Below are 25,980 nucleotides of genomic sequence, written 5' to 3' on the forward strand. Positions count from 1 at the left end.
GGAAACTGGATCCCACGTGCTGCAACTAAAAGCATGCGCATGGCAACGAAGATCCCAGGTGCTGTGTCTAAGACCTGGTACAGCCAAATAAATAAAAAATAAAGTTAAAAAAAATTAAAATAAAGTGAATAATTCAGTGGCATTTAGTACATTCACAATGTCATACAACCACCACTTGTATCTAGTTCCAAAATATTTTGACCATCCTAAAAGGAAACCCTCTATCTATTAAGCAGTTGCACCTGATCCTGTGATTCCCCCAGCCACCAATCTGCTCTCTGTGTCTATGTATTTCCCTGTTCTGGATGTTTCTTACAAATGGAGTCATATAATATGTGACCTTTGTATCTGGCTTCCTACAGTTAACATAATGTTGTCGAGGTTCATTCATGTTGCACTTTTCCTCCATTTTTATTTTACTCTTTTTCTGAAATTCCTATTGTGCAGATACTAGAACTTCTTTTTCTATCTCATACCTCTCTTGTTTTCTTTTTCTTCTTTTGGGAGAATTCCTTAACTTGGTCTTTCTAATTTATGGATTCATTCTCAATGAAAATTTTCTGCTATTAGATCACCTATTGTGTTGTCTGACATACTATTCTGGTAATTTTTATACATGGTCCTGTATTTCTTTGATGCTTCTCCCATCCAAAGATGGAATCTATGTCTGCCCACCCCTTGAATCTGGGCTTTGTACCTGCTTGACCAGTAAAATATGGCATAAGTGATGTTGTGTCCATCCAGGCCTGGGGCCAGGGAACTGTCCTGCTTCTTAGGATGCTTACTCACTCATGGACTGTAGCCACTGTACTATGAGGAAGTCAAGCTGCCCAGGGAGAGGTTCACATGAGAAGGACCCAGTGTCCCTGGTCCACAGTCCCCCTGAGCTCTTAGCCTACAGCCAATAACAATGTACTGGTCATGTGAGAGAATCATCTTTTTTTTGTTCATGCCCCTTGGCTTGTGGGATCTCAGTTTCCTGACCAGGGCCCCTGGCAGTGGAAGCATGGAGTCCTAACCACTGGACTCAGGGGGAATTCCCATGAATCATTTTCAAAATGAATCCTCCAGCCCCAAGTGATGCCATGTGGAGTAGAGACAAGCTTACTCAGTTTACAGATTTGTGAGCAAATAAATATTTTTGTTGATTGTCACTGTAAGTCACTCTCTTATGGGGTAATTTGTTAGGAAGCCATATTTCTCTACCTTATATTTCTGCTTGTTCTTTTAAAAGATATTTATTTATTTATTATTTGGCTGCACTGGGTCTTGGTTGCCACTCTCAGGGGCTTTTCTCTTGTTGCCATGTAGCGGCTTCTCTTGTTGCAAAGCATGGTCTGTAGAGTGCACGGGCTTCAGTAGTTGTGGCATGCAGGCTCAGTTGCCCTGCAGCATGTGGGATCTTATGTTTGACCCCTGACAAGGGGTCAAACCCACTTTACCGGCATTGCAAGGCAGATTTTTAACCACTGGACCACCAGGGAAGTCCCCTCTGCTTGTTCTTTTTTATACTTTATTGTTTCATTTGGCTAATATTCTACCTTATCTTTTGTAATATGTTTATTAGGCTAGTTTTGAATTTTTGATCCATGTATTCTGATCCTTTCCCCAATAAATGTTTTCTTTTTCTTTTCTAAAAATTAATTTAATTGGAGGCTAATTACTTTACAATATTGTAGTGGTTTTTGCCATACGTTGACATTAATCAGCCACTGGTGTACATGTGTCCCCCATCCTGAACTCCCCTCCCACCTCCCTCCCCATCCCATCCCTCTGGATCATCCCAGTGCACCAGCCCTGAGCACCCTGTCTCATGCATCAAAGCTGGACTGGCGATCTGTTTCACATATGATAATATACATGTTTCAGTGCTATTCTCTCAAATCATCCCACCCTCGCCTTCTCCCACAGAGTACAAAAGACTGTTCTTTAAGATGTTTTCTTTTGAAATGTCTGTGCTTGTCAAATGTCTGTTTCTTTTTGCCTATTATTTTTGCCCATGAGTACCCTGATGGTGCAGGCTACTTGACCAGTCAATAGTATGAGGGAAATTGTATCCTAGCTACAGAGTCTTGCAGAGTCTAAGGTTTCAGTTGGACTATAGTAGCCTATCTTCCCCGCATAGCACCTGACCCTACCCCTGAGGAGAGAGGCCAGGTGTGGGGGCTGCACCTATTCATTCTTTAGTCAAAAAATGTGTTGGGGCCAAGACTGAAGATACCAAGGTGAGGAGACTGAAACAGTCCTGCCAGTGTGAGATCCACATACAAGAAACATTAAAGATCTCCACCAACACACTTCTCCCTGCAGTGAGTCCTATGAAAGGAAAGTGCCTCACACGAGGATGAAGTGGGGTGGTGGGAAGGTGGGGTGTGTTTCAGAGATGTTTTCTGGAGAAGAAGCAGTATTCCAAGCTGAGACCCCCTCCATACAAAGGAGTTTGGTAAATGGCAGGGGTGGTGGGGGGCGGGTAGAAAGGCATCCTGTCAGGCACAGGTGCTGCACAGAAACCCCTTGAGTTTGGGGAAGTGAAAGAAGCCAGAAAGGCTGAGGCTGGGGCAGAGGATGAGGAGAGATACAGCTGAAGAGACTGGAGGGGCCGGATGGAGCAGGGCTGTGTGGACCAAGAGAAGAGTTTGGGCTTTCTTTTCAAAAGAGGTGGCTCTTAGGACTTCCCTGGTGGTCGTAGCTAAGACTCCATACTCCCAATGCAGGGGGTCCAGGTTCGATCCCTGGTCAAGGAACTAGATCCCATATGCCGTAACTAAGAGTTCACATGCCCGAAACTAAAGTTCTGGCGTGCCGCAATGAAGACCTGGTGCAGTCAAATAAATAAGTAAATTTTTTTTTTTTTTAAAGAAGAGATGGCTCTACCATGAGCAGGGAGTTCATTGGAAGGCTGCTACTGTGAGCAACTGAATGTGGCATGAAAGACAGACCAAAGCAACAGGCCTTGGCTGGGATGAGAGTAGGGTAGGGGCCAGAATAGAGGTCAGCTCCCAGGTCCTCCTGCAGGGCCCAGAGACTGATTCCTGATTCCATCCCAGAGACAAAGGTCAGAGAATGCAGAGTCTATAGTAGGTTGGAAAGATACCACTAATTCTGATATTCTAAAACCCTCTGAGTCATAAAAGGGAGAAAAAAATGGAGGTGGGCACTGGGGTTTTCTGATAGAGAAATAGCTGAAAGAATGGTCTAGATGTTAAAGTAAAGCCACCTGAATAAACTTATCTGAAGCAATGGCATAGAAAGTGAAAGAAAATTAATAGTAAAGAAATAAATGGCTTGGGTAGATAGCATCACCAACTCAGTGGACATGAATTTGAGCAAAGGGAGATAGTGGAGGACAGAGCAGCCTGGTGTGCTTCAGTCCCTAGGGTCGCAAAGAGTCGGACATGACTTGGCGACTGCACAATAACAAAAAGGAATCCCCAGGAGGTGAGACAGAAAAAGATAAAATTGAGATGAAAGAACTTGGCTAAAGAATCCAGTGCAGCGTCTGAAGAGGCCCATGGGGCTGGACGAGGGGGAATGGGTGTCCTTACTTCCAAGAAGGAAGCAGCCTCTAGTGAAAGGGCACGGATCCCCCCAGCAGCCTCCAACAGAGAGACACTGTCGGGTGGGCGAAGGGATGGGATCTTCCTGGGGCTCCCTCGGTTTCCAGGGACGCGGAGGAGAGGTGGAAGACAGAGACGATGAAAATGGGGATAGGGTGCCGAGGAGGCCCCTGGGCGGTTCTTGAATGAGCTCTGGGCTCCTGCCTACTCTTCCCCGGCCCTGCATCACAGAAATGTCACTGAGCGCTCGCTCACTAGGCACAAAGCTCACCTCGTGCCTCACCTCAGGAGCCCTCGTCAGCCCCAAGCGCATTTCCTCATTTTACAAGCACTGCATCTGAAGCTCAGAGAGGGCGGGTCACCGCCCGAGGTCACACAGGAATCGGGCCTCCCCAGGGCGTGGAATAGTACTCCCGCCCCGGGGGTTTCACTCCTCCGGGGCCCCCCTCAGGGAGGAGCCGGCCATGAGCCCCTCCTGCTCCCCGCCCCCGAGGGGCGGCCCGGGGGGCGGGCGGAGGAAGTGAGCGCAGCGGGGAGGAATGTGAGCGGGCGGGGCGCGCCGGCCCGGAGCGGCGGGGACAGCCGGGCAGGCGGCCGGGGCGGCGGGCGCGGCGGGGCCGAGCGCGCGGGATGCCTCACTTCACCGTGGTGCCGGTAGACGGGCCGCGGCGCGGCGATTATGACAACCTCGAGGGTCTGAGTTGGGTGGACTACGGGGAGCGCGCCGATCGGGAGGACGCGGACGGTGAGGGGCGGCCCGGTGGGGTCCCGGGCCGGGGCGGAGAGCGGGCCATGCGGGACCGGCTGGCGCACAGACGCCGGGCCGTGCGCACACACGTCGATGAGGGCCCAACTTTTCTTAAGACTCCTTCGCCGCTAAACAGTCCCCAACTCCTCGCGCTCAGACACAATTTTCCTGGGCCCCCGGCGCCTGCTGTCGCGGTCGGGCCTCCCTCCTCACCCCAGCTCCTCCCTTGAGGGCCGCGGGCGGGGGCTGCAGACGTGGCCAGGCCAGCGGGGCCGCCTGGGGCGCCAAGAGCGCTGAACCTCCATCTCTGGCTCTTCCCGCCTGGGAGCGACATCCAGGCGGGACCCCCGCCCTCTCACCTCCTGCCAACCGCCCCTAACCTCTTCTCGTCTCGCCTACACTTTTGTGCTTCAGCATCTCTTTCCCTAAAACCACTCTGTCTCCTCCGCTCCCCTCCCCTTCTCCTTCCTCCTGTGTGCAGCCCAGCACTCCAGTCCCCTCGGAGGGAAGGCTGAAGGGGTCTGTGGGCCACTGCCTGAGTGCTACATGGATCCCAGCTTACATCTGTAGGTACAGTGGACACTCCACCCGTGTGGAGCACTCACACGGGACCAGGCTTGTCTAGGCACTTTACCTGAATTAACTCGTTTAATCCTCCTAATTTCCCGCCCTGGGATAGGTAGTGTTACTCTCTATTAGGAATGAGTGAAGTGAGGCATGGAGTAGTTATGTAACTTGCTCTAGGGGATTCAGATCGAGGGTGGGAGACTCCAGAGCCCTCTTAGCTGTTAAACTGGGCCTGAAGGTAAACCCGGCTTCCCCCTCCTAGGTGCCTGCTCTTGACTTTCACCATCTCTTTCCCCAGGAGGCCCCCAGGGCCCTGTTCTTGCAGGGCGCACTCTTGTGTGAACACTCCAAGAACTTTTGTCTGTGTGTGCAGCAGCACATGCATGTGTAGTTGTGCTTGTGCAAGTGTACAGCTGTGGGGTATCGCAGAGCCAGAGTGGGGTCATGATAGCACATTCTTGTGGGCTACGGTGATGAGGATGGTGATGTGACTGATGACAAATGCTTGGTCTGTTACTGACCGTGATGGAGATCTGCAGGGGACATGCATGTTGGTGGCATGTGTCAGGTGATGTTATCTTGATCTGACTTGGATCTGTCTCTGATGGGGGCCTGACTGAGGTGATCCACGCTTCATGTGGGTGATGGCTGTAGGTGTGTCACTTGATTGCTGTGTGTGGAGATGGCACAGCGCAGTGGCATGGGCTGCTGGACATCATGGAAATTTAAACAGGCTTGACAGCTTGTGAGGGTGTACACACCTCAACCCCTGCTGGCACCTGCCCCAGCCTGGTACCAGTGGACAGAGCAGAAGCCAGCAGCCACCCCTGCTCCTCTGATAGCCCTTGGAGGCTCTCTCTCCCCAGAGGCTGGGTTGGGCTGGATCCCTAAGATCAGCCTGGACCAGCAGGTAGGCAGAGCGAAGCCCAGCCTCAGGCTCCGCCTTGGCCTCTCACAGGGGACTATAGGGAACTGGCTCCCTCACATTGGCTGAGTCCTGCCAGGTCCCTCCAGGCTGGGCCAGCTCCTCCCACTATCCCCCCCACCTCCTCTTCCTCCCTTTCAGCCAGATCGTGACTGTGTCTGCAGTATGGGGGACATTCTGCACCCTGGTGAGTGGTTATGATCCTTCTAGTTGGGGGCTGCAAAGGGTCAGGGGCACAAAAATAGTAACCCTGAGGGCATCTCATGGGACTCCCCCTCCCCTCCGTCGGCCTGGTATCTGAATCTCTCAAGGCCCATACCTCTGTTCCAAGGGCATAGATGGACTTGTTCATCCAGCCCACCGTGGCCTGTGGGCAGAGGGCGAAAAGGTTCTAGAGGAGTATCCCTGGCAGATACCTGTACAGGGATACCCGGAGTGTCACCTGGATCCCTGCTTGCAGCTGGCGCATTCACAGCTGCTGGCCAGAACACACATATCAGAGGCAGCCCCCAGGCCCAGCCTTCATGCTGTGGTTCACCAGGGGTCTCAGGTGGCATCTGAGTAGCTTTGGCCTGGCAGGCATGCCCAGACCTGCTCTGGGATTTTTGGAATAGCTGAGGGCAGTACAGATACCCAGGCACTGCTTACACCCTACCTTCCCCCAATTCCCATAATCCCATGGGAGCGGTCCTTAACTGAGGCAGTTTTGGGGAACTCCATGGAATCCCTGCTGGGTATCTGGCACCAGGCTGTCCCTTTTCTGAGGCATTTAGGCAGTTGGAAGAGTGGATGTTATTAGCTCTACTTCATAGGAAAAGAAAGCAAGGCAGCACAGAGAGGGTAAGCAGGTTGCCCTAGATCACACAAAGGGAGGCACAGGAATCCAAGCTTGGCTTCTGGCCACTGAACACCAGGAGCCTTGGATATACACATCATGGTCAAACTGCAAACCCCAGACACTCTTTAGTTGTGGCCTGCACTGCAACCCTGGGATGCCTCCTGGGATGGAAGGGGGTCCTAAGCAGGAGCAGGGAACCCACAGCTCAGCTCTTACCTGGATCTAGGGGATCCTGGGATCCAAGTTTGGCCCTCTCACTGAGTCACCTTGCCTCTGAATCTGAGCTTTACATTCTTTGTTACTAAAAGAGGGTAAATGATACCTATTGGAGTATTGCTATGAGAACTAAAGGTAACCTTTGGAAGGGCTCTGAGCTGCCCTGGCATCATGGCTGAAGGGACAAGGGATCGACTGGGTCTTGCAGGACCATCCACAGGCATTTTGGGGGGACTGCTATGTGCTCAGCTCTGTTTTCTAGATGCTAATACAGTACTTAGGTGAGGTTAGGGTTAGACAATGGCAGTGGTGGTGGGGGGAAGGCTGCGGTGCAGGAGTTTAGAATGATTTATCCTTTACTTTCAACCTACTTCCACAGAAGGGTCAGAAGAGATAGACAACAAAAATTCCTCCCCAAAGGACTCTTACTGTAAGAAAGATCAAAACCATGCAGAGGAAAGGGGCAAGGACTCTGAGGCAGATGGTGACTGGATCTAAGAAATAAATTTAGCTTAGAGATTCCTGGCAGCCAAGGCAGAAAGGGAAACAAGATGAGCTCTTATAGTTGCCTTTTTTGGACAGAATAAAGCCTCTAACTTATTCAGGGAAGATATTTTTGTAACAAAAATCTAAGTAGTTTTCGGGGACTTCTCATTGAAGGACCATCCATGTACTGGGTTTTCAGGTTTTTCCTGTGACTCCTTATCCTCATCCTGAACAAGCATCAAGGGCATAGCAAATGTCTTAGGGTGTCTGAGTAGTTATGTGACCACCTCCCCCCACCCCGAGGCTCTAAAGTGATTCTGTAGGCTGGCCTCACCTCTCACTATCTCTGTCCACTTTGCCCTTAGCACTGACCTACACACAGACATGTAGCTTCTGGTACTGAGCTGCTTCACTTACTTAGCTAGTCCAGGTTCCTAGAGGCGGTGATATACTTTTTTTTACATCCTGTGGGAAGGAACAGCTGATTTTGCCCCAGAAATGGTCATCAACATGCTTTACCTGTCAGTCTCTTGGGGCAGTAAAGAATCCACAGCAGAGCACCTGCTGAGTGATTGTTGGCTCAGAGAAGTTAAGTTTCATATTGATGGCAAGAGGATGTATCAAATGGAGGAGGCGTAATTCAGTATTTTTCACCGCAAACAAGAGAGATGGATTGGGGGCTATTTAACAAGAGAAGGTTGCCAGGTAGCTCTCACAAAACCAGGCATGGCCAAAATACCCCATTAGTCTGGATCAGTGAAGATGCTTCTGTTGGCCACCTCTATCACAGGACACCAGGCCAACACTGCTGCTGTAGTCATTGCCATCCAACACCAACGTGGCTTCTTTGAACCAAGATGTCAGCTGTGAGGCCTTCAGCCACTCCCACCAGTTTCCAAACTGAAGGGTTTTTTTCTCCTTTAGCAACTAGAAAAGGGCTCTTGGTGTCTTCTGCCTGCTTCATGGAAAGCTGGGAATGTCACCCACTGAGACTCACAATGGAGACGGTTTGGAAAACGAAAGAGTGGATGCTGGGTGGCCAGAAAAAGCGGCCCAGTTTTGAGTGTTGAGGCAGCCGTATTAAAAGAAGGTGCATCTGGCTCCTTTCTGTGAGGTTTCCTTGGTGCTGAGGCCCTACCTCACCGGCCTGAGGGGGTAGGTTGATGTGGGGACTGGCCACACGCCTAGTTTCGGGCAAGCGGCTGGTATCTGGGGACAGGGAGGTAAACAAGCGAGTCCTGCCTACAGTCCTTGCCGAGTCCCACACCACCTGGTCAGGCTTTCATAGGGCTTTCCCAGACGACCCTAGACAGCTCTGGGCGCCCACTTCCATACACTGGACAGTCTCCTGCTTGCCGCTCCTCCCGGCATGCCTCAGGCGGCCCTCAAGAATGCCGTCCCCAGGCGGTGCGTGATGGGGTGGCTGGCTGATCATGGCGGCAGAAGGCGCCATGTGTGGCTTTCTCTATCTGGAGGGTAGCTCTTGGGGGAGCCCTGAGGACACTGAGCCCTTGGCACCTGGCACACTGGGTATTCCAGAAGGGCTGGGAAAAACGGGAGTGTGTGTCTCAGGGGTGGTCTGAAGGCGGGCCTTGACTGAGCCACGCCCTTCTGCAGCAGACTCCGCCTCTTGGTGTTAACAGTGCTGAGCTAGTGCGTCTGGGCCCTTGGCTCCTGTGCCCCATGCTAGATGACTGTTCGTGCTGGGTTTTGATCATTGGCCAGTCTGCCAATTCTGGCTCTTTCAAGGAGGCTGACAGGGTATGTTGGGGAAACTGAGGCCCAGTATTGTTACACTGGTCCCTAAAGTGCGCCACAGAGATGACAGCAGGCCTGCTGGGGAGAAGTGCATGCTGGGGGCTCAGTAGGCAGCCCCTGACTAGGATTCTGTTTCTCTCTTTCTACAGGACATGGCAACCATAAAGAGAGCAGCCCTTTCCTTTGTCCCATGGAGGCTTCCAGAGGAAGTGACTACCATGACAGGAACCTGGCACTGTTTGAGGTAGCTGAGGAGCCATTTTGGGCTATGGGTGTGGGCGCGCAGGGACCTGTCAGGACCTAAGCCTTAGCTAAGCAAGCCGGCTGGGTGTTGTGCCTCTTTATGTCTGGGCTCCTCCTCCAGTCTCTGCTTGTCTGTCTCACTCCTTTGGCAGCCAAGCTGCGGTTCTCTTGGCCCTTTCAATTGTAACTGCTTTCCCAGAGGCCTCTACCCCATTACTACCTCCAAGAGTGTTTACCTTTGACTTCCATGCAGCCCCTCAGCAAGTTCACCACCTCTCAGGATTTCTAACTTCAGGATTTCCTTTGTCTCCTTCACATCTGGGACTTTTCACAGTCCACAGTTCTTCCCTCTCTTGTGAACTCTTCCTTGTCCTTCCTGATTGACTCCTCCAACTCTAGCCCCATCAAGTTCACCAAGACCTGGTCCTTCTCACCGAATCTGCCCTCTCTCTCCATATCTATAACCTAAGTGGATCTCTCTTTGGAAACATTCACAGTCACAAATTTTGTGATCTCTCTTTGGAAGCATTCACAGTCACAAATTTTGTGACTTTGGCCTTGAATTTTATCATTTTCAGACTCAAATCAGAAGTTGGCTCTGAATTGAAGTCATGGTTTAGGCCCCTAAGTTCTGACCCACACCTACCCACATTCTGTGCAAGTCTCGTAGGCTCTTCAGTCTCCATAGACTTTCAAAGACCTGCATCTTCACTTCTTACTCCAAGCCAGTTTCTCCTTGTGTGTAGGGTCAGAAGGGAGCTGATTGATAGGGAAAAACTAAATGTGGGAACAGGCAGGTGGAGACACAGTGCTCAGGAAGCTGTGCTAGATGCTGTGCCATATCTTGAGCCCTGGGAGGCCTCTTGACTTGGCCTCTCCCAAAGATGGGCTAGGGGGCTAGGATCCCACCTTGGGGATTGAGGTGGGTTATTCACAGGGTGTGGGGAAGACCATCCAGGAGGATCAGGGTTTGGGCAGATAAGAGAGACTTCACTTGTCCCAGGCATCTCTCTTTCGACTCCTCTTTTAATTTCTTTGTTTCCCTGGGATCACTAGGGTGGCTATTGAGCACAGATGTGAGTTCCAAAGGCCTACTCATAGCTGGGAGGTGGCCAGCCAGAACAGGCAGGATGAAGTGTGCCGGTCGCCTGTCTGCCCTGCCCTTTCCCCTGAGGCAGGTAGTTTTGCAAATGGGCTGGTAGTGATTGAGCCAAGGTGGGGCAGAGAGAAGTGAGTGCTGGGGTGGGGCACCCACACCTGCCCAGCTGGCTGGCTTGGGCTTCCCCAGGCAGGAGCCCAAGCCTGCCTCAGGGCTTGGCAAGGGACCAGAGGCCAGGCTGCTGGCTACACACAGGTAGCCTGGTGCCAGTTGGGCCCATTGTCAGAATGCCCTGTGGCTCTGTTTACAGGAAGAGCTGGACATCCGCCCAAAGGTGTCATCTCTTCTGGGCAAGCTCGTCAGCTACACCAACCTCACACAGGGCGCCAAGGAGCATGAGGAGGCTGAGAGTGGAGAGGGTGCCCGTCGGAGAGCAGCCAAGGTGAGCTGGTCAGAGAGGCTGCTCCTAGGAGGACAGAATCAACACCGTGGAGTTGACAGTTTCCCCACGTAGCTATTAGCATCCCGGGGAAGTAGGTGCCAGGTGTGGTGAGCATGGAGGATGGGCACTGAGTACTTTGGGCTCAAGGAGGCTTCAAGGGCTGGGCTGAGGAGGAGCCCCTCAGGGCAGAGAACCAGGGAGACCCTCAGAAATAATGGTGGGAGCGACCACTGCCTTTACTTAGGCCTGTGTGTGTGCGTGTGCGTGAGGCATGCTAAGCAGTGGGCCAGGGTTCTTGCGTGTCATCTTCACAAAAAATCTGTGAGGCAGTTTCTGTTATCATCCCTGCTTTACAGGTGAGGAAACTTGAGTGTCAAAGATGTTACGTAACTTGCCTAAGGTGACTGAGCTAAAGGTCAACACATAACACTGGGAGACTTGTGGGTTTCCTGTGAGGTATGTGACTGTGTAGAATGCCAGATCACTGGCATCCCATCAGGATGGGTAAGGGTGTTACCTTTGGAACTAGGAACCTTGGGGCTATGTGACCTAGAGCAGATGACTAAACCCTTCTGCCCCTCTTTGTTGGCTCCATTGGCAGACCTCTCCAATAGCCCCTTGGAGTGCTTAGACTGAGGGTGAGAGGAGTAAAACATTGCCTCCTGGGGCTTCCCTATCTCTCTCCTGGTCTTATTCCTGTTCACTCTCCAGGCCTCTGGCCCTCCAGTCGTCCTCTCTTTGGGATGACTTTGTTGTTGTTCAGTCGCTTGGTTGTATCCAATTCTTTTGCGACCCCATTGTAGCCTGATAGGCTTCTCTATCCATGGATTTCCCAGGCACGAATACTGGAGTGGGTTGCCATTTCCTCCTCCAGGGGGTCTTCCCAGCCCAGGGATCAAACCCACGTCTCCTTCATTGGCAGGTGGGTTCTTTACCACTGGAGCCACCAGGGATGACTTTACCCTATCCCTAACCTGTGTGATGGGGCTCAGATTAACCAAAGGCTGGGTTGTTTTTTTCCCCCTACGTATTCAGTTTAGAGGCAAAGCAGCTTCTCTCCACGTCTCCTGACTCCCTGAGGTTTGGGAAGCAGCTGTGACCCAAAAGGAGCTTGGGTCTGGCACTAGCTGACCTCTTGCTGGAGGTCAGCACAGGCAGGAGGAGCCCTTGGCTGGAATAAACCGCATCCCCCAGTCTCAGACCTGCCCTTGAGATTTGGGCAGGTATTTGAGATTGCCCTTGAGATTGCCTTTGCCCTTGAGATTACTGAGGTGGGTGAGGAGAGAGGATCGACCAGGCAGCTGTGCACCCCTCATGTCACTCTTCTCGGAGGCAACCCAGCCCACTCTTGAGAGAGGACAGCTGAGATCTTGGGGTCACACAGACCTGACCCTCACCCTATCCTGTTGGTTGTGATTTTGATGATATTTTCTGAACTGCAGATAGCAGAGAACTCTGTTCATCTCTGGCTATCCCTGTTTAGCCCTGCAGTGAGGGGTGAGATCCGTGGGTAAGAGTCTCCTCTCTGTCCTTTCAGGCCAAGTCCAGGAAGCCACTGGCTGGGAGTAAAAAGGTCCCTAAGAAAGGCTAGAGTACATCTCAACAAGGTGTTCTGGGTTGGTGAAGGGCTGTGGTCCTTTGGCCTTATGAAGAGCCCGTGAGGGTGTTGGATTCCAGCCTCAGCTTACCTGCCAGCTTCCCTGGCCCTGGGTTTAAAGAGGCAGAGGATGGCTGAGTGTCCCAGCGCTAGTAGCTGTTTCATGGAGAAAGGAGGAGCCTGGTCAAGTCCACAGCAAATCAGCAGAAAGCTAGGGAGCTGGGGCCAATGAGCTGTGGTCCTCACCCAGGCGGGTGTGAGCAGGGGCCTCAGAAAAGAAAAGCTTAAAGCCGGAAGGGTGGGCCTTCAGCCAGACCACACCAAGACCCAAGGCAGCCTCTCCATGGCAGCCGCTCTGGCTGTGGGCTGGTGACTTTCTGAGACTGCCAGAGGTTATTTAGAGATGCAGAAAGCATTTCCGACCCTGCCCTTTCCCATACTGCCCTTTTCCCAGAGTGACTCAGCCTTGAATGGGGAGGCTGGGAGCTGCCACTATCCTGTGGGTGGTCCAGGACCTCTGAGAAGGGCTCAGTCAGAACCCACATTGAGATGTATCCATCACCTGCTCTGTGCAGGACAGCTTGAGAGACCATTTGTTTTTACTTGGGGCCCTCCCAGGCCCTCCTGGGGTCCTTTAGGCTGTGCACGGATCCTGCACCTGGCCTGGGCCCTGGAGAAGAGTTCCTGTGGCCACAGAGTTCTTTCTCCCACCCTGGCTCTAGAGCAGCAGGCTTTGCTGGAGGCTCTGGTGGAAGCTCTTAGGACCCCACAACTCTGTGCTGTTCTCATGTGGGGCTCAGTTCTTCAAGAAGGTACCAGCCCTAACTCTGTGCTTCAGCATTTGCCCTGGCCTCTTGTTTAGCCCCTACTCTGCTCTTAGGTAGTTGAGAAATCCTGCCTGGATGTGCCCATTGAGACAGACTTTCCTTACCTGCCCTCCAGCCTGAGTCTCCACTCTATATGCAGGACTTTCTCAACAGGTTATCCCAGAGGCCTTCTAAGGCATCACTCACTGGGCTTAGGAGCACCTTTTGAGTACCTGCAGGGCCTGCTGATGACAGAACAGTGAACAAGCCAAGTTTACTCCACTATGGTCACTCAAGTGAACAGTTACCGTGACCTATTGTGACCACTATGATAGAAGAGTATATCAGATACTGAGGGAATGCAAGAGGAAGTACAAACTCCACCTAGGGCAATCTGGGGTAACTTCCTGGAAGAGGCAACAGTTAAGTCTCCTGAAGGTTTAACTGAAGAGGAATTTGCCAGGCCGTAAGGCAGGGATAACCATCCCAGGCAGAGCCTAGCACATGCCCTGGTTCAGAGGCTCTGAGGGTCTGATGTTGTCTGGGGCCGAGACTGACAGAGGTGATGGGGCATGCCTGGTAGCCCAGGCCAAGGAGCCTGGCCCACCCTGGATTACAGTATAGACAATGCAGAGGAGTTTTAGTAAGGATGATGCGACTGGTCTTGATTTTCAGAGTCCTGCTCTGGCAGCAGAGTGGGCTGGAGCATGGAGAGGTTAACAGGCATAAGAAGGCACTATCCAGGTGCCCCAGGTGTAGCGCCCCAGCTTCAGGGGATCAAGACCAAGGCAAGGCAGACTGATCTCAGGGCACCTTGAGAGGTACACTGGGCACGACTTACTTTCCCCTGGACTGGATGGGGGTGTGGGAGAGAGGGAGGGTCAGGAACAACGTTTTAGACTCTGACCTGGGTACAATAGGGCCTGCTGGCTGAGAAAGTGGAGGTCTGATGTAGACGTCACTTTCTGGAAGTGTGAAAGAGAGGAAGGGAAGGTAGCAGGACCATGAAGGGGAGGTGAGGCTCAAAAGCTCACACATAGGGTTTGGAAAAGAAGCAGGTTTTGTACCTTCCCACTCCCCAAGTGTTTCTTAATGTATGAAGGTCAGCACGGATATCCAGTCAGCTCGCTCTCTGTATCCCCAGGTCTCCATTTGGGATGTCCTTCTCCAGCCTGTTCTCTGGCTGAATACCCTGGAGGTGGGGGACAGCCAAGCAATGAGGGGCCCCTCTGATGCTCCATCTCCCCCCTCCCCTCCTGCTCCATAGGCACCCAGCATGGGCACCCTCATGGGGGTGTACCTGCCCTGCCTGCAGAACATCTTTGGGGTTATCCTATTCCTGCGGCTGACCTGGATGGTGGGCACAGCCGGCGTGCTGCAGGCCCTCCTCATTGTGCTCATCTGCTGCTGCTGTGTGAGTATTCTGGGGGGGGGGGGGGGCAGGGCCACGGCTGCCCCACAGAGCCCGCCCAGCTGAGCTGCTCACCTCCATCCTCCTTCCCACAGACCTTGCTGACGGCCATCTCCATGAGCGCCATCGCCACCAATGGCGTGGTTCCAGGTGGGTGAGTGCCATTCAGGCCTGAGGTGGGGAATGGGCCCAGAATCCCCCTTGACATGCCCGGAAACACTCATTCCCTGTCCCCCAGACAGTTTTCTGGTGGGGTCTTAGTCCTTGAATCCAGAAAGTGTCACCACTTAGGAGCATCCCTGCTTGATAGAATTTGAGATCGCTGTTGTTTTATTTGTTCGGGGTTTGTTTTGTTTTGTTTATAGTATAAAAGTAACTTTTTAAAGTGGGTGCTGGGGCTGATGAAGAAGGTGATAGGGCATTCTTGGTGACCCAAGCCAATGAGCCTGGCCCACACTATGGATTGTAGGGTTTTCCATGATGAGACTGGACTTGGTTTTCAGAGACTCCACTTACTTATTTATTTAGCCATGTATTTATACCTTCCCTGTGGACTCCTGGATACTTATTTTATTCTTTGGTTCATAACCTTAGTATTATCATTTAATTTTTTGCTTGCACTGTTCCACTTTGGCTATTTGGCTATTCAGGTTGGCTCCTGTGTTTGAATCCTTTTTTATTTTTTTCAAATAACAATTTTATTAGTATTAGTATAAAAGTAATAGGGGAAAAGCAATATGTTTACCAGAAGAGGGATTTAAAGTATAAAAAAATGTAGAAAAAAATTGAAGAGTACCCATAATCCCACCATCCTGAGTTCATAACGATTAGTTAGCCTTTTGGTCCATGGTTTTAGGGTCTTATAAAGTATTGAGATGTATTGTTTTCCCCAAACTCTGTGTGTGTGTGTGTGTGTGTGTGTTATTTCTCAAATGCTGAAAACAGTTTATTTGGTTTTTTAAAGCAGATTGATATTATCTAATGTATGTGATTATTCTCCTATTCTCTACTTTTTCACTGTTGTAAACATTGTCTTGAACAGTCTTGCACAGTGATCTTTGTTCATGCCCCTGGCAGTTTCCTTAGGAGAAGGTCCTCAGTTCAGTTCAATTGCTCAGTCATGTCCGATTGTGACCCCATGGACTACAGCATGCCAGGCCTCCATGTTCATCACCAACTCCCGGAGTCTACTCAAACTCATGTCCATTGAGTTGGTGATGCCATCCAACCGTCTCATCCTCTGTCATCCCCTTCTCTTCCCACCTTCAATCTTTCCCAGCATCAGGGTCTTTTCAAATGAGTCAGCTCTTCCCATCAGGTGGCCAAAGTATTAGAGTTTCAGCTTCAACATCAGTCCTTCCAATGAATAGGACAAGGTCCTAGAGGTGGGATTACAGCGTGAAAAGGAGTAGCCTTTTTAAAGCTTCTTGATCCTTGTTCCCAGATTTTTCACAGATAAGATTTATCAGGAGCAGTTTCAACCAGAAGCATGGGATGGCTCTTGTCGCCTGCACCCTCACTGGCCCTGAGGCCCAGGGTTGACTCAGTCTTGCCAGGAGTGTGAGACTGTGATGGAAGCACAGATTCAAGGCAGGAGAGTCAGCCATGGACAGTTACCCTGTGGCTGGCCCTAGGGGCAAAAAACTAGATAAGATACAGTCCCTTCTCTGGTCTGGAGGGTCAACTAACAGAGTTAGTTAGCCCTTGGGAAGGGTGCGGTGTGCTGAGATAGGACACAATTAGCCAGGGGAGTCAGTGGGGACTGACCTAACTCCACTGAGGCTTTGCTGCGGACCTAGAGCTTCCCCAGTAGAGTAGTCATCTCACTGGCCCATGCTGTGTGTTGGAGTCAAATGAAATCAGGTCCACTCCCAGCCTGGCCACTTATTAACCATGCTATCTTAGGCAAGGTTGTCTAAACCTTCTGCTCATTTGTAAATAGGAAAAGCAGTTCCTGTGCCCCTGGATGGTTGTGAAGGGTTGTCATGGGAGAGGCCCTCTTGAAGAAAAACCAGCCTTGACCTGTTGTATGCTTTTTCTGTTATAGCTGGGGGCTCCTATTTCATGATCTCCCGCTCGCTGGGGCCAGAATTTGGAGGTGCCGTGGGCCTGTGCTTCTACCTGGGAACAACATTTGCGGCAGCCATGTACATCCTAGGGGCCATTGAGATCCTGCTGGTAAGTCAGGCTAAGTCCTGGCCGTTTCTGTTCTTGTCGGAACAGCCCCTTTCCTATAAACCCAGGCTCTTCATGCTCCCCTCACGTCTGGTCCAGATCTAGGGCTTACAATGAGGAAGGCCTCTCTGAGAGAGAAAGATCTTTGTTCAAGCCAGTCTCCCCTTCAGCCCTTTCCCAGTTTGGATCAGGCATGGAAGGGGCCTGGCAGTCTTCACCTTGGCCCTGGGTGTTCCAGCTGCCCAGGCACTATTTCAGCTGTGGCAGGTGGTCTGTGAACTACCGCCTATAACGCTGTGATGGATCTCGGTGGTGATGCAGAGCCTGTCTCCCGGGCTCATGTGGGCTCTGTCCAGCTCTGTCTCCAGGGTTCTGTGCCAAGGCCTCTCAGATCCATCTTATCCTCTTACCGAAATCAGGGAAGTCAGTACCCTCTCTTTGGGCCCCAAGTGTGCTCTGACTCAGCTTCCTGCCTCCCACTGGACTGCCCTGGTAGTGGGGAATGAGTGGGAGGGGCAATGGGGAACATAGTTTAACCAGTGCCCGCCCCTGGGCAGCCAGACAATAGACGTTTAGAGGAACTGCCTGCCTACTTCCACCTCCAGATCCTCTGTCTGTAGTATAGAGCCTATTCCTGGATATTCTAGGGGTTTTATTTTTGTTTTTCTATTTCCCACATTCCTACATTTATTATCTGGATTTCTTCTGTAAGGAAGTTTGTCCTTTTTCCATTTGTTTATTTATTCAATCATGTATTTATATCAGTATGGACTCCTGGATATTTATTTTTATTCTTTGGCTCATAATCCTGTACTATCATTATTTATTTTGTTGCTCCTCAAACTATTCCACTTCTATTTAGCTATTCAGGTCAGCTCCTGTGTCTGGATCCTTTTATTTATTTATTTTTTTCTTTTTTGTAAGTAATTGCTTTATTAAGATATATTTCACATAAAATTCACTGCTTCCCAAATAACTAAGTGGTAAAGAATCTGCCTGCCAACGCAGGAGATGAGGGTTTGATCCCTGAGTCTGGAAGATCCCCGGAGGATGAAATGGCAACCACTCCAGTATTCTTGGCTGGAGAATCCCATGGACAGAGGAGCCTGGCGGGCTACAGTCCATGGGTTGCAAAGAGTTGGACACGACTGAGTGACTAAGCACATACTCCACACAGGAAAATTGAACTTCCCTTATCTGTCTTCTTGTTTCAGACCTACATCGCCCCTCCAGCCGCCATTTTTTACCCAATAGGCACTCATGACACATCGAGTGCCACCTTGAACAATATGCGGGTATATGGAACCATTTTTCTGACCTTCATGACCCTAGTGGTATTCGTTGGTGTCAAGTATGTGAACAAATTTGCCTCGCTCTTCCTGGCCTGTGTGATCATCTCCATCCTCTCCATCTATGCTGGAGGCATCAAGTCTATTTTTGACCCTCCTGTTTTTCCGTAAGTAACCTGGGAGAACCTCCAGGCATTATACTGACATCCCCCCTACATGGATGGTCTTCTCTGTAGAGGCTGCCAGATGGGAGTTTCGGGCTGAGCAGCTGCTGATACTTTTCACCTCCTCCACGCCCCACAGAGTATGTATGCTGGGCAACAGGACACTGTCCCGGGACCAGTTTGATGTCTGCGCCAAGACGGCTGTGGTGGACAACGAGACAGTGGCCACCCAGCTCTGGAGCCTCTTCTGCCACGGCCCCAACCTCACGGCTGAGTCCTGCGACCCCTACTTCCTGCTCAACAATGTGACCGAGATCCCGGGCATCCCTGGTGCAGCTGCCGGCGTGCTCCAGGGTGTGTGCTCCCTTCCACCTGCTTCCCCACCCCTCCCCCCCGCCCCCGCAGCAGCAGAAAGAGGGAACGAGCATGGAGGGACAGGGTAGCACAGAGCCGCCCTTGTGTGGCCAGCTCAGGAATGGAGGGTGGTTCTGGCTGCCTTCCCAGCCCAGCAGTGTCCTCTCAGCCCAGCTCCTGGCAGCTAAATTTCGGTTGAACGGAGCCTGTTTTGGCCAGTGTCCCAGGCCTGCAGCAGCCCCCCAGAAAATTCTGGCAGCCCCTCTCTCCCCAGCCACCAGCCCCTGACCCTGCCTGGGATAGTTCTCACAGGAGCCATAAAGGGCCTCTGTCTCAGAGGCAGGCAGTGGCGGACAATGGCAGTTCAGCTACCTTTGCCTTCCAGACTTCTAGCCAGCCAGTCCTTCCCTGTGGCCAGAGTGGCCCTGTGGCTGAAACCACAGCCATCGGGCTGAGGTCACCCCCTTGAGCCCCCAGAACCTCTTACACCTGCAGCCCCTGGCTGGGCTGCCCCAGACTTCCCTGGGGCTGCAGTGGTGATGTGGCCACCCCCACAGAAAACCTATGGAGCGCCTACCTGGAGAAGGGTGAGGTCGTGGAGAAGCACGGGCTGCCCTCCACGGACGCCCTTGGCTTGAAGGAGAGCCTGCCCCTGTACGTGGTGGCTGACATCGCCACATCCTTCACTGTGCTGGTTGGCATCTTCTTCCCCTCAGTAACAGGTGAGCCCTCTTGCCCACCCACACTCCCTGCCCCGACTCCCGAGGGAGCCCCTGAGGGAGTCTCATTGTTTTTGGAGGCATCATGGCTGGCTCCAACCGCTCTGGGGACCTCCGAGACGCGCAGAAGTCCATCCCAGTGGGGACCATTCTGGCCATTGTTACCACTTCCCTTGTCTGTATCCTTTCCCAGGCCTGGCATTGTGGCAGGGGGGTGCGTGGGCAGGAGGCACTTCCTTGTGTTTAAGTCACCGCCTGGCATGTGCAGACACACCACACACGCATGCATGTATACATCAACCCTTACACACGTGCACACATTCAAGGGATTTATTTGTACCTGACATGAAACCTCAGCTGCAGGTGTCCTGAGACTTGGGCAAGGGGGGCCCTGGGGCCCTGCGTGGGGAGTGAGTGGGGGCAGCAGTGGCAACAGAGGTCCAGCTTTCCTTGACGTGGCTGCAGACTTCAGCAGTGTGGTTCTCTTCGGCGCTTGCATCGAGGGTGTGGTCCTCCGGGACAAGTGAGTGAGCTGGGCCCCTCCTTGTGGCTGTGGGCTCAAGCTTTTGCTGCCCAGACCCCAGACCCCCTCATACTCGTGGTCCCACACATGTCCTCAGGCTGCTGGTTGTCAGTGGTGGGTCAGTCCTACCAGGACTTTGGCTTCTAAGAGGATGGTGACATCAGATTGGGTCTGGGCTGGAAGGATGGGGGCTGCTGGACTGGCCTCTGCTGAGGGCCAGAGCTCTGTCCCCCATAGCTGTCCTTCTTGACCCTTGCCAGCCCTCACACTGGGTGGCCCCAGCCAGGGTTTCAGGGGCTCCTTGTATGGAGCATGGTCTGAGCCCAGCCCTTGCAGGTATGGCGACGGTGTCAGCAGAAACCTGGTGGTGGGCACGTTAGCCTGGCCTTCGCCCTGGGTCATCGTCATCGGCTCCTTCTTCTCCACCTGCGGTGCTGGCCTGCAGAGCCTCACTGGGGCACCACGCCTGTTGCAGGCCATTGCCAAGGACAACATCATCCCTTTCCTCCGGGTGAGCCTCTTGCACTCCCCCACCATTTGGGTCCTCTTAGCCCCTCATGCTGGCCAGGGAGAGAAGTAGACAGTAAATCCGGGTGCATGCTGTCCTGCTAGGGGCCAGAGCCAGGCAGCCATCCAGGGAGAGCTGCTGTTGGCAGAGCTGCCTGGGCCCAGAAGCCCCAAGGCCTGTCTCCACTCACAGCAGAGAGGCCTGGGGAATTGGAGGGCAGAGTACCTGTCAGGATAGGTTTGGCTGTGACTTGAGCCCCTGAGGGACTTGGAGATGATGGAGGCCAGGCTGTGACTTGTGTCCTGATGTGTGGAATGGGACCAACTTCTTCGCTTCTGACCCCATTGCCCCCGGTGTGTGCAGGTTTTCGGCCATGGCAAGGCAAATGGCGAACCGACGTGGGCCCTCCTCCTGACGGCGCTCATCGCCGAGCTGGGCATCCTCATCGCCTCGCTGGACATGGTGGCCCCCATTCTATCCATGTGAGCTGGGGGCCAGGGCAGGGCAAGGGCCCTGGGAAAGTCTCCTTGCACCCTCAGCCACACCCTAGCCGGGAGCCCTGCCCAGCAGCTCATCTGTGACCCTGTCTAGGGTTGAGGACGCAGCTGGGAGACGGGTCAGGCTGTTGGGGGATGTTTGCCTGGCAGAGCTCAACCTTCTGAACCACTGCCTTCCAGTGCTTACTCAGATGTTTTAAAGAGACCAGTAGGTCCCTTGTGCCTCTGTGGGAGACCCCAGAGCAGGGACGGGCAAGCAGCAATCTCAGCACCCTTGATGAGCCACCACTGTCCCATCCACCTGTTTTCAAGTTGCTTGCTTTTAAAGTTCTGGAGTCAGCTGGGCATTTGAATCTGCCAGTGCCCTGCAGGAGGTGGCAGACACGCAGCAGTTTCCAGGGGTCTCGGAGGCAGAGCTCGTGTCCTCGCTCTGTTCACCTCCACCAGGGCCAGGGCCACTGTGCCCCTCCTCACACACCTTGCTCCGCAGCTGGTGCTCCCTCTTGCTTGTTCCATTATGTCCGAGCCACCCTTCACCACCCCACTCAGCCGGTAGGGCTGACTGAACTCCCGTCCCCCTGAAGCCGCGCCCCCAGCCACAGCCAGGCCTGCCGGAGTCAGTGCTCCCCTGTTCCCCCAACACACCTCCGCCCATCCCTGCCTGGCTCCACCCACACCTGGAAGTATCCTTGCCGCAGTTGTCTCGGGTGGTGGCCCCTTAGTGCCCGTGTGAGGGTGTGTCAGCCTTGATGCTGAGGCTGCTTCTCCTGTAGCCCTAACGGGCCCGAGCACTGCCCCTACCATGAGAGTCCCTGCCCCCGCCTGCCCTCTCTCGTCAGCCCTGCTGCCTCCTTGTCTGTCCTTCCTCACCCACCAGCTGAGGGTAGAAGTGGGCAGCCACTCCCCTCAGCCCTCTGCCTTTCCTGTCTTTCGCCGGGGGCTCACGCACCTCTTCCATCCTGGTCTCCCACGCCCACTGAAGTGTCCCTCAAGCGTCTCTAATGCAGTGACTCAAAATGGCCCTTCTCGTCTTCCTCTGACCCCCTCTCGCCACACTCATGACAGCCCCTCATCCAACTGGTCCCCCAGGCCAGAGGCCTGGCTTTTGCCTAGCTGTATCAGGCACTGAACTCCCCTTTACACCATCCTCTTCCACAGCTGTTCCCCCTGCCCACAGCCCCCTCGCCTTCTGCCTGGAACATCCTTTGAGACCAGGCTCTGCAGGCATCACCGCAGTGTCCCATCCACATCTGGCCCTGGGCGTGGGCGAAATGAGGCCGAGACGACCTGCTTGACTGTGCCGGGCAGGGCTGTGACAGTCTCGGCTCCTCACCTAGGCCCAGCCTGGGGAGGGTCTGAGACATCAGGCACCTAGCTACCCAGGGGGCCGCTCAGTCCCCACCGCTCCCTGTGCCGCAGGTTCTTCCTGATGTGCTACCTGTTTGTGAACCTGGCCTGTGCTGTGCAGACGCTCCTGAGGACCCCCAACTGGCGGCCTCGGTTCAAGTACTATCACTGGTACGTGCCAGCTGGGCCCCTGAGCCAGGTTCTCCGACACGAGAGTTATGTGGGAAACCATCCTGGATGGGATTTGAACTCTCTGGGCAACAGTTTCTATTGGTGAAAGACTGGGAGGTCCTTCCCTGACTCTGGCCCTTTTCCCATCTCTGGCCCAGGGCGCTGTCCTTCCTGGGCATGAGCCTCTGCTTGGCCTTGATGTTTGTCTCCTCCTGGTACTATGCCCTGGTTGCCATGCTCATCGCTGGCATGATCTACAAGTACATTGAGTACCAAGGGTAAGTGTGCGTGCACCCACTCGGGTGCTCAGGGCTGCTGGGCTGGGCTGTAGTTGTTGGGTGAGGGGAGCTGAGCCATCCTTCATTAAGCCACCATGGCGCTGGGGTTGGGGGGCTGTGACTTGGGCCTGGTCCCTTCCATCCCACATACACATGGACACAAGTCTTGGAGGGGACTCACCAGCCTTTGGGGGCTTCTGCAGGGCTGAGAAGGAATGGGGTGATGGGATCCGAGGCCTGTCCCTGAGTGCCGCCCGCTATGCCCTGTTGCGGCTAGAGGAGGGCCCTCCTCACACCAAGAACTGGCGGTGAGTCACCTGGGCCTGGCAGGGGAGGTCAAGGTTCTCAGGGGGGCGACCCTGTGAGAGGAGAGAGTCACAAGGTGCTGGCTTCCCTCCCTAGTCCGTGTTCCCTGTCCTGAGCTGCCAGGGGCACCGTCCTGCTTATCAGGCCTTGGATCATTGCTACCTGAGGGGGCCTGTGAGCCAAGAGAGGGGGGAGCTGGGTCCCTGCAGACCTCTGGCCCTGGTCTCAGGCTGCCTCTCCATCTGGCCACTCAGGCCTCAGCTACTGGTGTTGCTGAAGTTAGATGAGGACCTTCACGTGAAGTACCCGCGGCTCCTCACTTTCGCCTCCCAGCTTAAAGCTGGCAAGGGCCTGACCATCGTCGGTTCTGTCATCCAGGGCAGCTTCTTGGAGAGCTACGGCGAGGCCCAGGCCGCTGAGCAGGTACTGCCGGGGCGGGAGTCGGGGGTGGGAGGACCCTGAACCAGACTGGAGATGTCCGGGCTGTAGCTGGTACATAGGGGAGGGGACCGGTCCTGGCTAGCTAGGTGAGAGCTGAGAGCAGGAGCCAGGTGGATATGAAGGTTCCATCTTGCAAGCATGGTCTCTGGGTGGGCACCTTGCCCCCATCTCCTCCCCCACCACCAAGCAGCTCTGTACCCTGGGGCCTGGGCAGGGAACAAAGGGCACATGGATGGCCTTGCCTTCTGACCTGGGTATGTTCCCTACAGACAATCAAGAACATGATGGAGATTGAGAAGGTGAAGGGCTTCTGCCAGGTAGTGGTGGCCAGCAAGGTGCGGGAGGGGCTGGCCCACCTCATCCAGTCTTGCGGCCTGGGTGGCATGAGGCACAACACCGTGGTGCTGGGCTGGCCCTACGGCTGGCGACAGAGCGAGGACCCACGCGCCTGGAAGACCTTTATTGGTGTGTGAGACTCAGGGCCTGGGCTCGACCACATAGGGCAGGGGCCAGGGGTTAAGCGAGGGCAGAGACCAGAGGGTCATGGGCTGACAATCGATAGTGCCCCTTCTCCCCAGACACCGTGCGCTGCACCACGGCTGCCCACCTGGCCCTGCTTGTGCCCAAGAACATCGCCTTCTACCCCAGCAACCACGAGCGCTACCTGGAGGGCCACATCGACGTGTGGTGGATTGTCCATGACGGCGGCATGCTCATGCTCCTGCCCTTTCTGCTGCGCCAGCACAAGGTAGGCCAGGTGCTCAGGCCATGGCGCGAGGGGCTGGGCCTGCAGAGGAGGGTGTGCGCCTGAACCACCACCCTCCCTGGCCGCAGGTTTGGAGGAAATGCCGGATGCGCATCTTCACGGTGGCCCAGATGGACGACAACAGCATCCAGATGAAGAAGGATCTAGCCATCTTCCTATACCACCTACGTCTAGAGGCAGAGGTGGAGGTGGTGGAGATGGTGAGCCTCCTGCCCACCTTAGCCCTGTGGATGCCCCGCTCCACCCCTGTAGCTTGGTCCTCATGGCTCACCGTCTCCCCAGCACAACAGCGACATCTCTGCGTATACCTACGAGCGGACACTGATGATGGAGCAGCGCTCCCAGATGCTGCGGCAGATGAGGCTGACCAAGACAGAGCGGGAGCGAGAGGTCAGTGACCTTTTTCAGCTCAGGGCAGGGTCCAGCCTGGGAAGAGGCCATCAAGTGGGGGCATCAGAATGACTCACTGCAGCCCCCCTCATTTCCCTGAGGCTGAGTGATCACTCTGGGCTAGCTTGGCCCCTGACGGCGCTGAGGCGACCTCCTCTGGTTGTCCTCAGGCCCAGCTAGTCAAGGACCGGCACTCAGCCCTGCGGCTGGAGAGCCTGTACTCTGACGAGGAGGATGAGTCTGCAGCTGGGACTGACAAGATCCAGATGACATGGACCAGGGACAAGTACATGGCCACGGAACCCTGGGACTCCAGCCACACGCCTGACAACTTCCGGGAGCTGGTGCATATTAAGCCGTGAGTGCAGCAGAAATGGACCCAGCCATATCCAGGCCGGGGGTGAAGGTGGGATGGGGGCGGAGGTGGGATGGGGGCAGATGAGCCCGGTGGGGTGTTCCAGGGGTGGGATCCATGATCAGCCACGTTATCTGCAGGGACCAGTCTAATGTGCGGCGTATGCACACGGCCGTGAAGCTCAATGAAGTTATTGTCACACGCTCCCATGACGCCCGCCTGGTCCTACTGAACATGCCCGGCCCACCCAAGAACAGCGAGGGTGATGAGAACTGGATCCTTTGGTGGGGAGGTGGGCAATGTATGAGGTCAGGCTGGGAGCTCCTGTCCCTGGATGCCCTGGGGGTTTGCAGGGTACCCCAGCTCTGCTTGATGGGCTAGACTTCCCTGGGTGCTTCCGTGGGCGCTGCTTCCTTGACTGATGCCCCACAGACATGGAGTTCCTGGAGGTGCTGACTGAGGGCCTCGAACGAGTGCTGTTGGTACGTGGCGGTGGCCGTGAAGTCATCACCATCTACTCCTGAGCCCAGTACAGCCTTGTGGCCTAGAGTGAAGGTGTCCAGGGTAACACACAACCCCCCTCCAGCACCCACCTGCCAGCCCCACTTTGCCTGGCCTCACCCTGGACCCAGCTTTACTAGGTCTCCTTGGAGACTGGGCCCAGACCTGGCCATGGAGATGGATCCGAGGTCCCTCGGGACCCTGAGAGGTTCGGGGACTTGCCCGTCCAACACGCCAGGATGCCTGTCCAGACTGGAGAAAACTGGTGGGGGCTGACGTGGGGATTGAAGGCAGCTGGCCCGGGAGCGCTATTTATTGCATATTTATTGTTTGGATGTCACCATCAGAGAGGAGGGGAAGGGTGACGAGGGAGGGATCCGGCCCAGCCCGCCTGCAGGAAGATCTGACTCAGCTCCTGTGGGCGGGGACCCCCACCAAGCCAAGTTGAATGGAACCAGCCAGCTGAAGCCTGACTTTTTTCAATAAAACATTGTGTACTTCTG

General features: G+C 54.0%; 1 protein-coding gene across 2 annotated transcripts; it reads left to right on the plus strand.

Annotated features, from left to right (window-relative positions):
* The first annotated feature begins 4,127 nt into the window (after positions 1 to 4,127).
* On the plus strand, positions 4,128 to 25,978 carry SLC12A4 (solute carrier family 12 member 4). 2 transcript variants are annotated; one of them, XM_027516200.1, is made up of 24 exons: positions 4,128 to 4,302; positions 9,245 to 9,339; positions 10,748 to 10,879; positions 14,550 to 14,696; positions 14,789 to 14,843; positions 16,741 to 16,871; positions 18,083 to 18,324; positions 18,461 to 18,675; positions 19,233 to 19,397; positions 19,475 to 19,573; positions 19,860 to 19,917; positions 20,254 to 20,428; positions 20,789 to 20,907; positions 22,342 to 22,440; positions 22,599 to 22,718; positions 22,922 to 23,026; positions 23,279 to 23,447; positions 23,735 to 23,930; positions 24,044 to 24,213; positions 24,300 to 24,431; positions 24,514 to 24,621; positions 24,792 to 24,979; positions 25,117 to 25,250; positions 25,409 to 25,978. In XM_027516200.1, the coding sequence occupies exons 1-24, from the start codon at positions 4,188 to 4,190 to the stop codon at positions 25,498 to 25,500; spliced, it is 3,261 nt and encodes a 1,086-aa protein (XP_027372001.1). In that variant the 5' UTR covers positions 4,128 to 4,187; the 3' UTR covers positions 25,501 to 25,978. The 2 variants fall into 2 exon arrangements, with proteins under 2 accessions (XP_027372001.1, XP_027372002.1); XM_027516201.1 differs by lacking the exon at positions 4,128 to 4,302 and adding an exon at positions 5,948 to 5,984.
* The last annotated feature ends 2 nt before the right edge of the window (positions 25,979 to 25,980 follow it).

This window comes from Bos indicus x Bos taurus, chromosome 18 (assembly GCF_003369695.1).
Source record: "Bos indicus x Bos taurus breed Angus x Brahman F1 hybrid chromosome 18, Bos_hybrid_MaternalHap_v2.0, whole genome shotgun sequence".
Taxonomy (NCBI): domain Eukaryota; kingdom Metazoa; phylum Chordata; class Mammalia; order Artiodactyla; family Bovidae; genus Bos; species Bos indicus x Bos taurus.

Bases quoted from the DNA above. Each gene is read 5' to 3' on its own strand.
- SLC12A4 (XM_027516200.1), top strand. From the start codon at position 4,188: ATGCCTCACTTCACCGTGGTGCCGGTAGACGGGCCGCGGCGCGGCGAT. The intron at 10,880-14,549 runs GTGAGCTGGTCA...CCTGCTCCATAG, and splicing joins CCCGTCGGAGAGCAGCCAAG to GCACCCAGCATGGGCACCCT. The intron at 19,574-19,859 runs GTATCCTTTCCC...ACGTGGCTGCAG, and splicing joins TGTTACCACTTCCCTTGTCT to ACTTCAGCAGTGTGGTTCTC.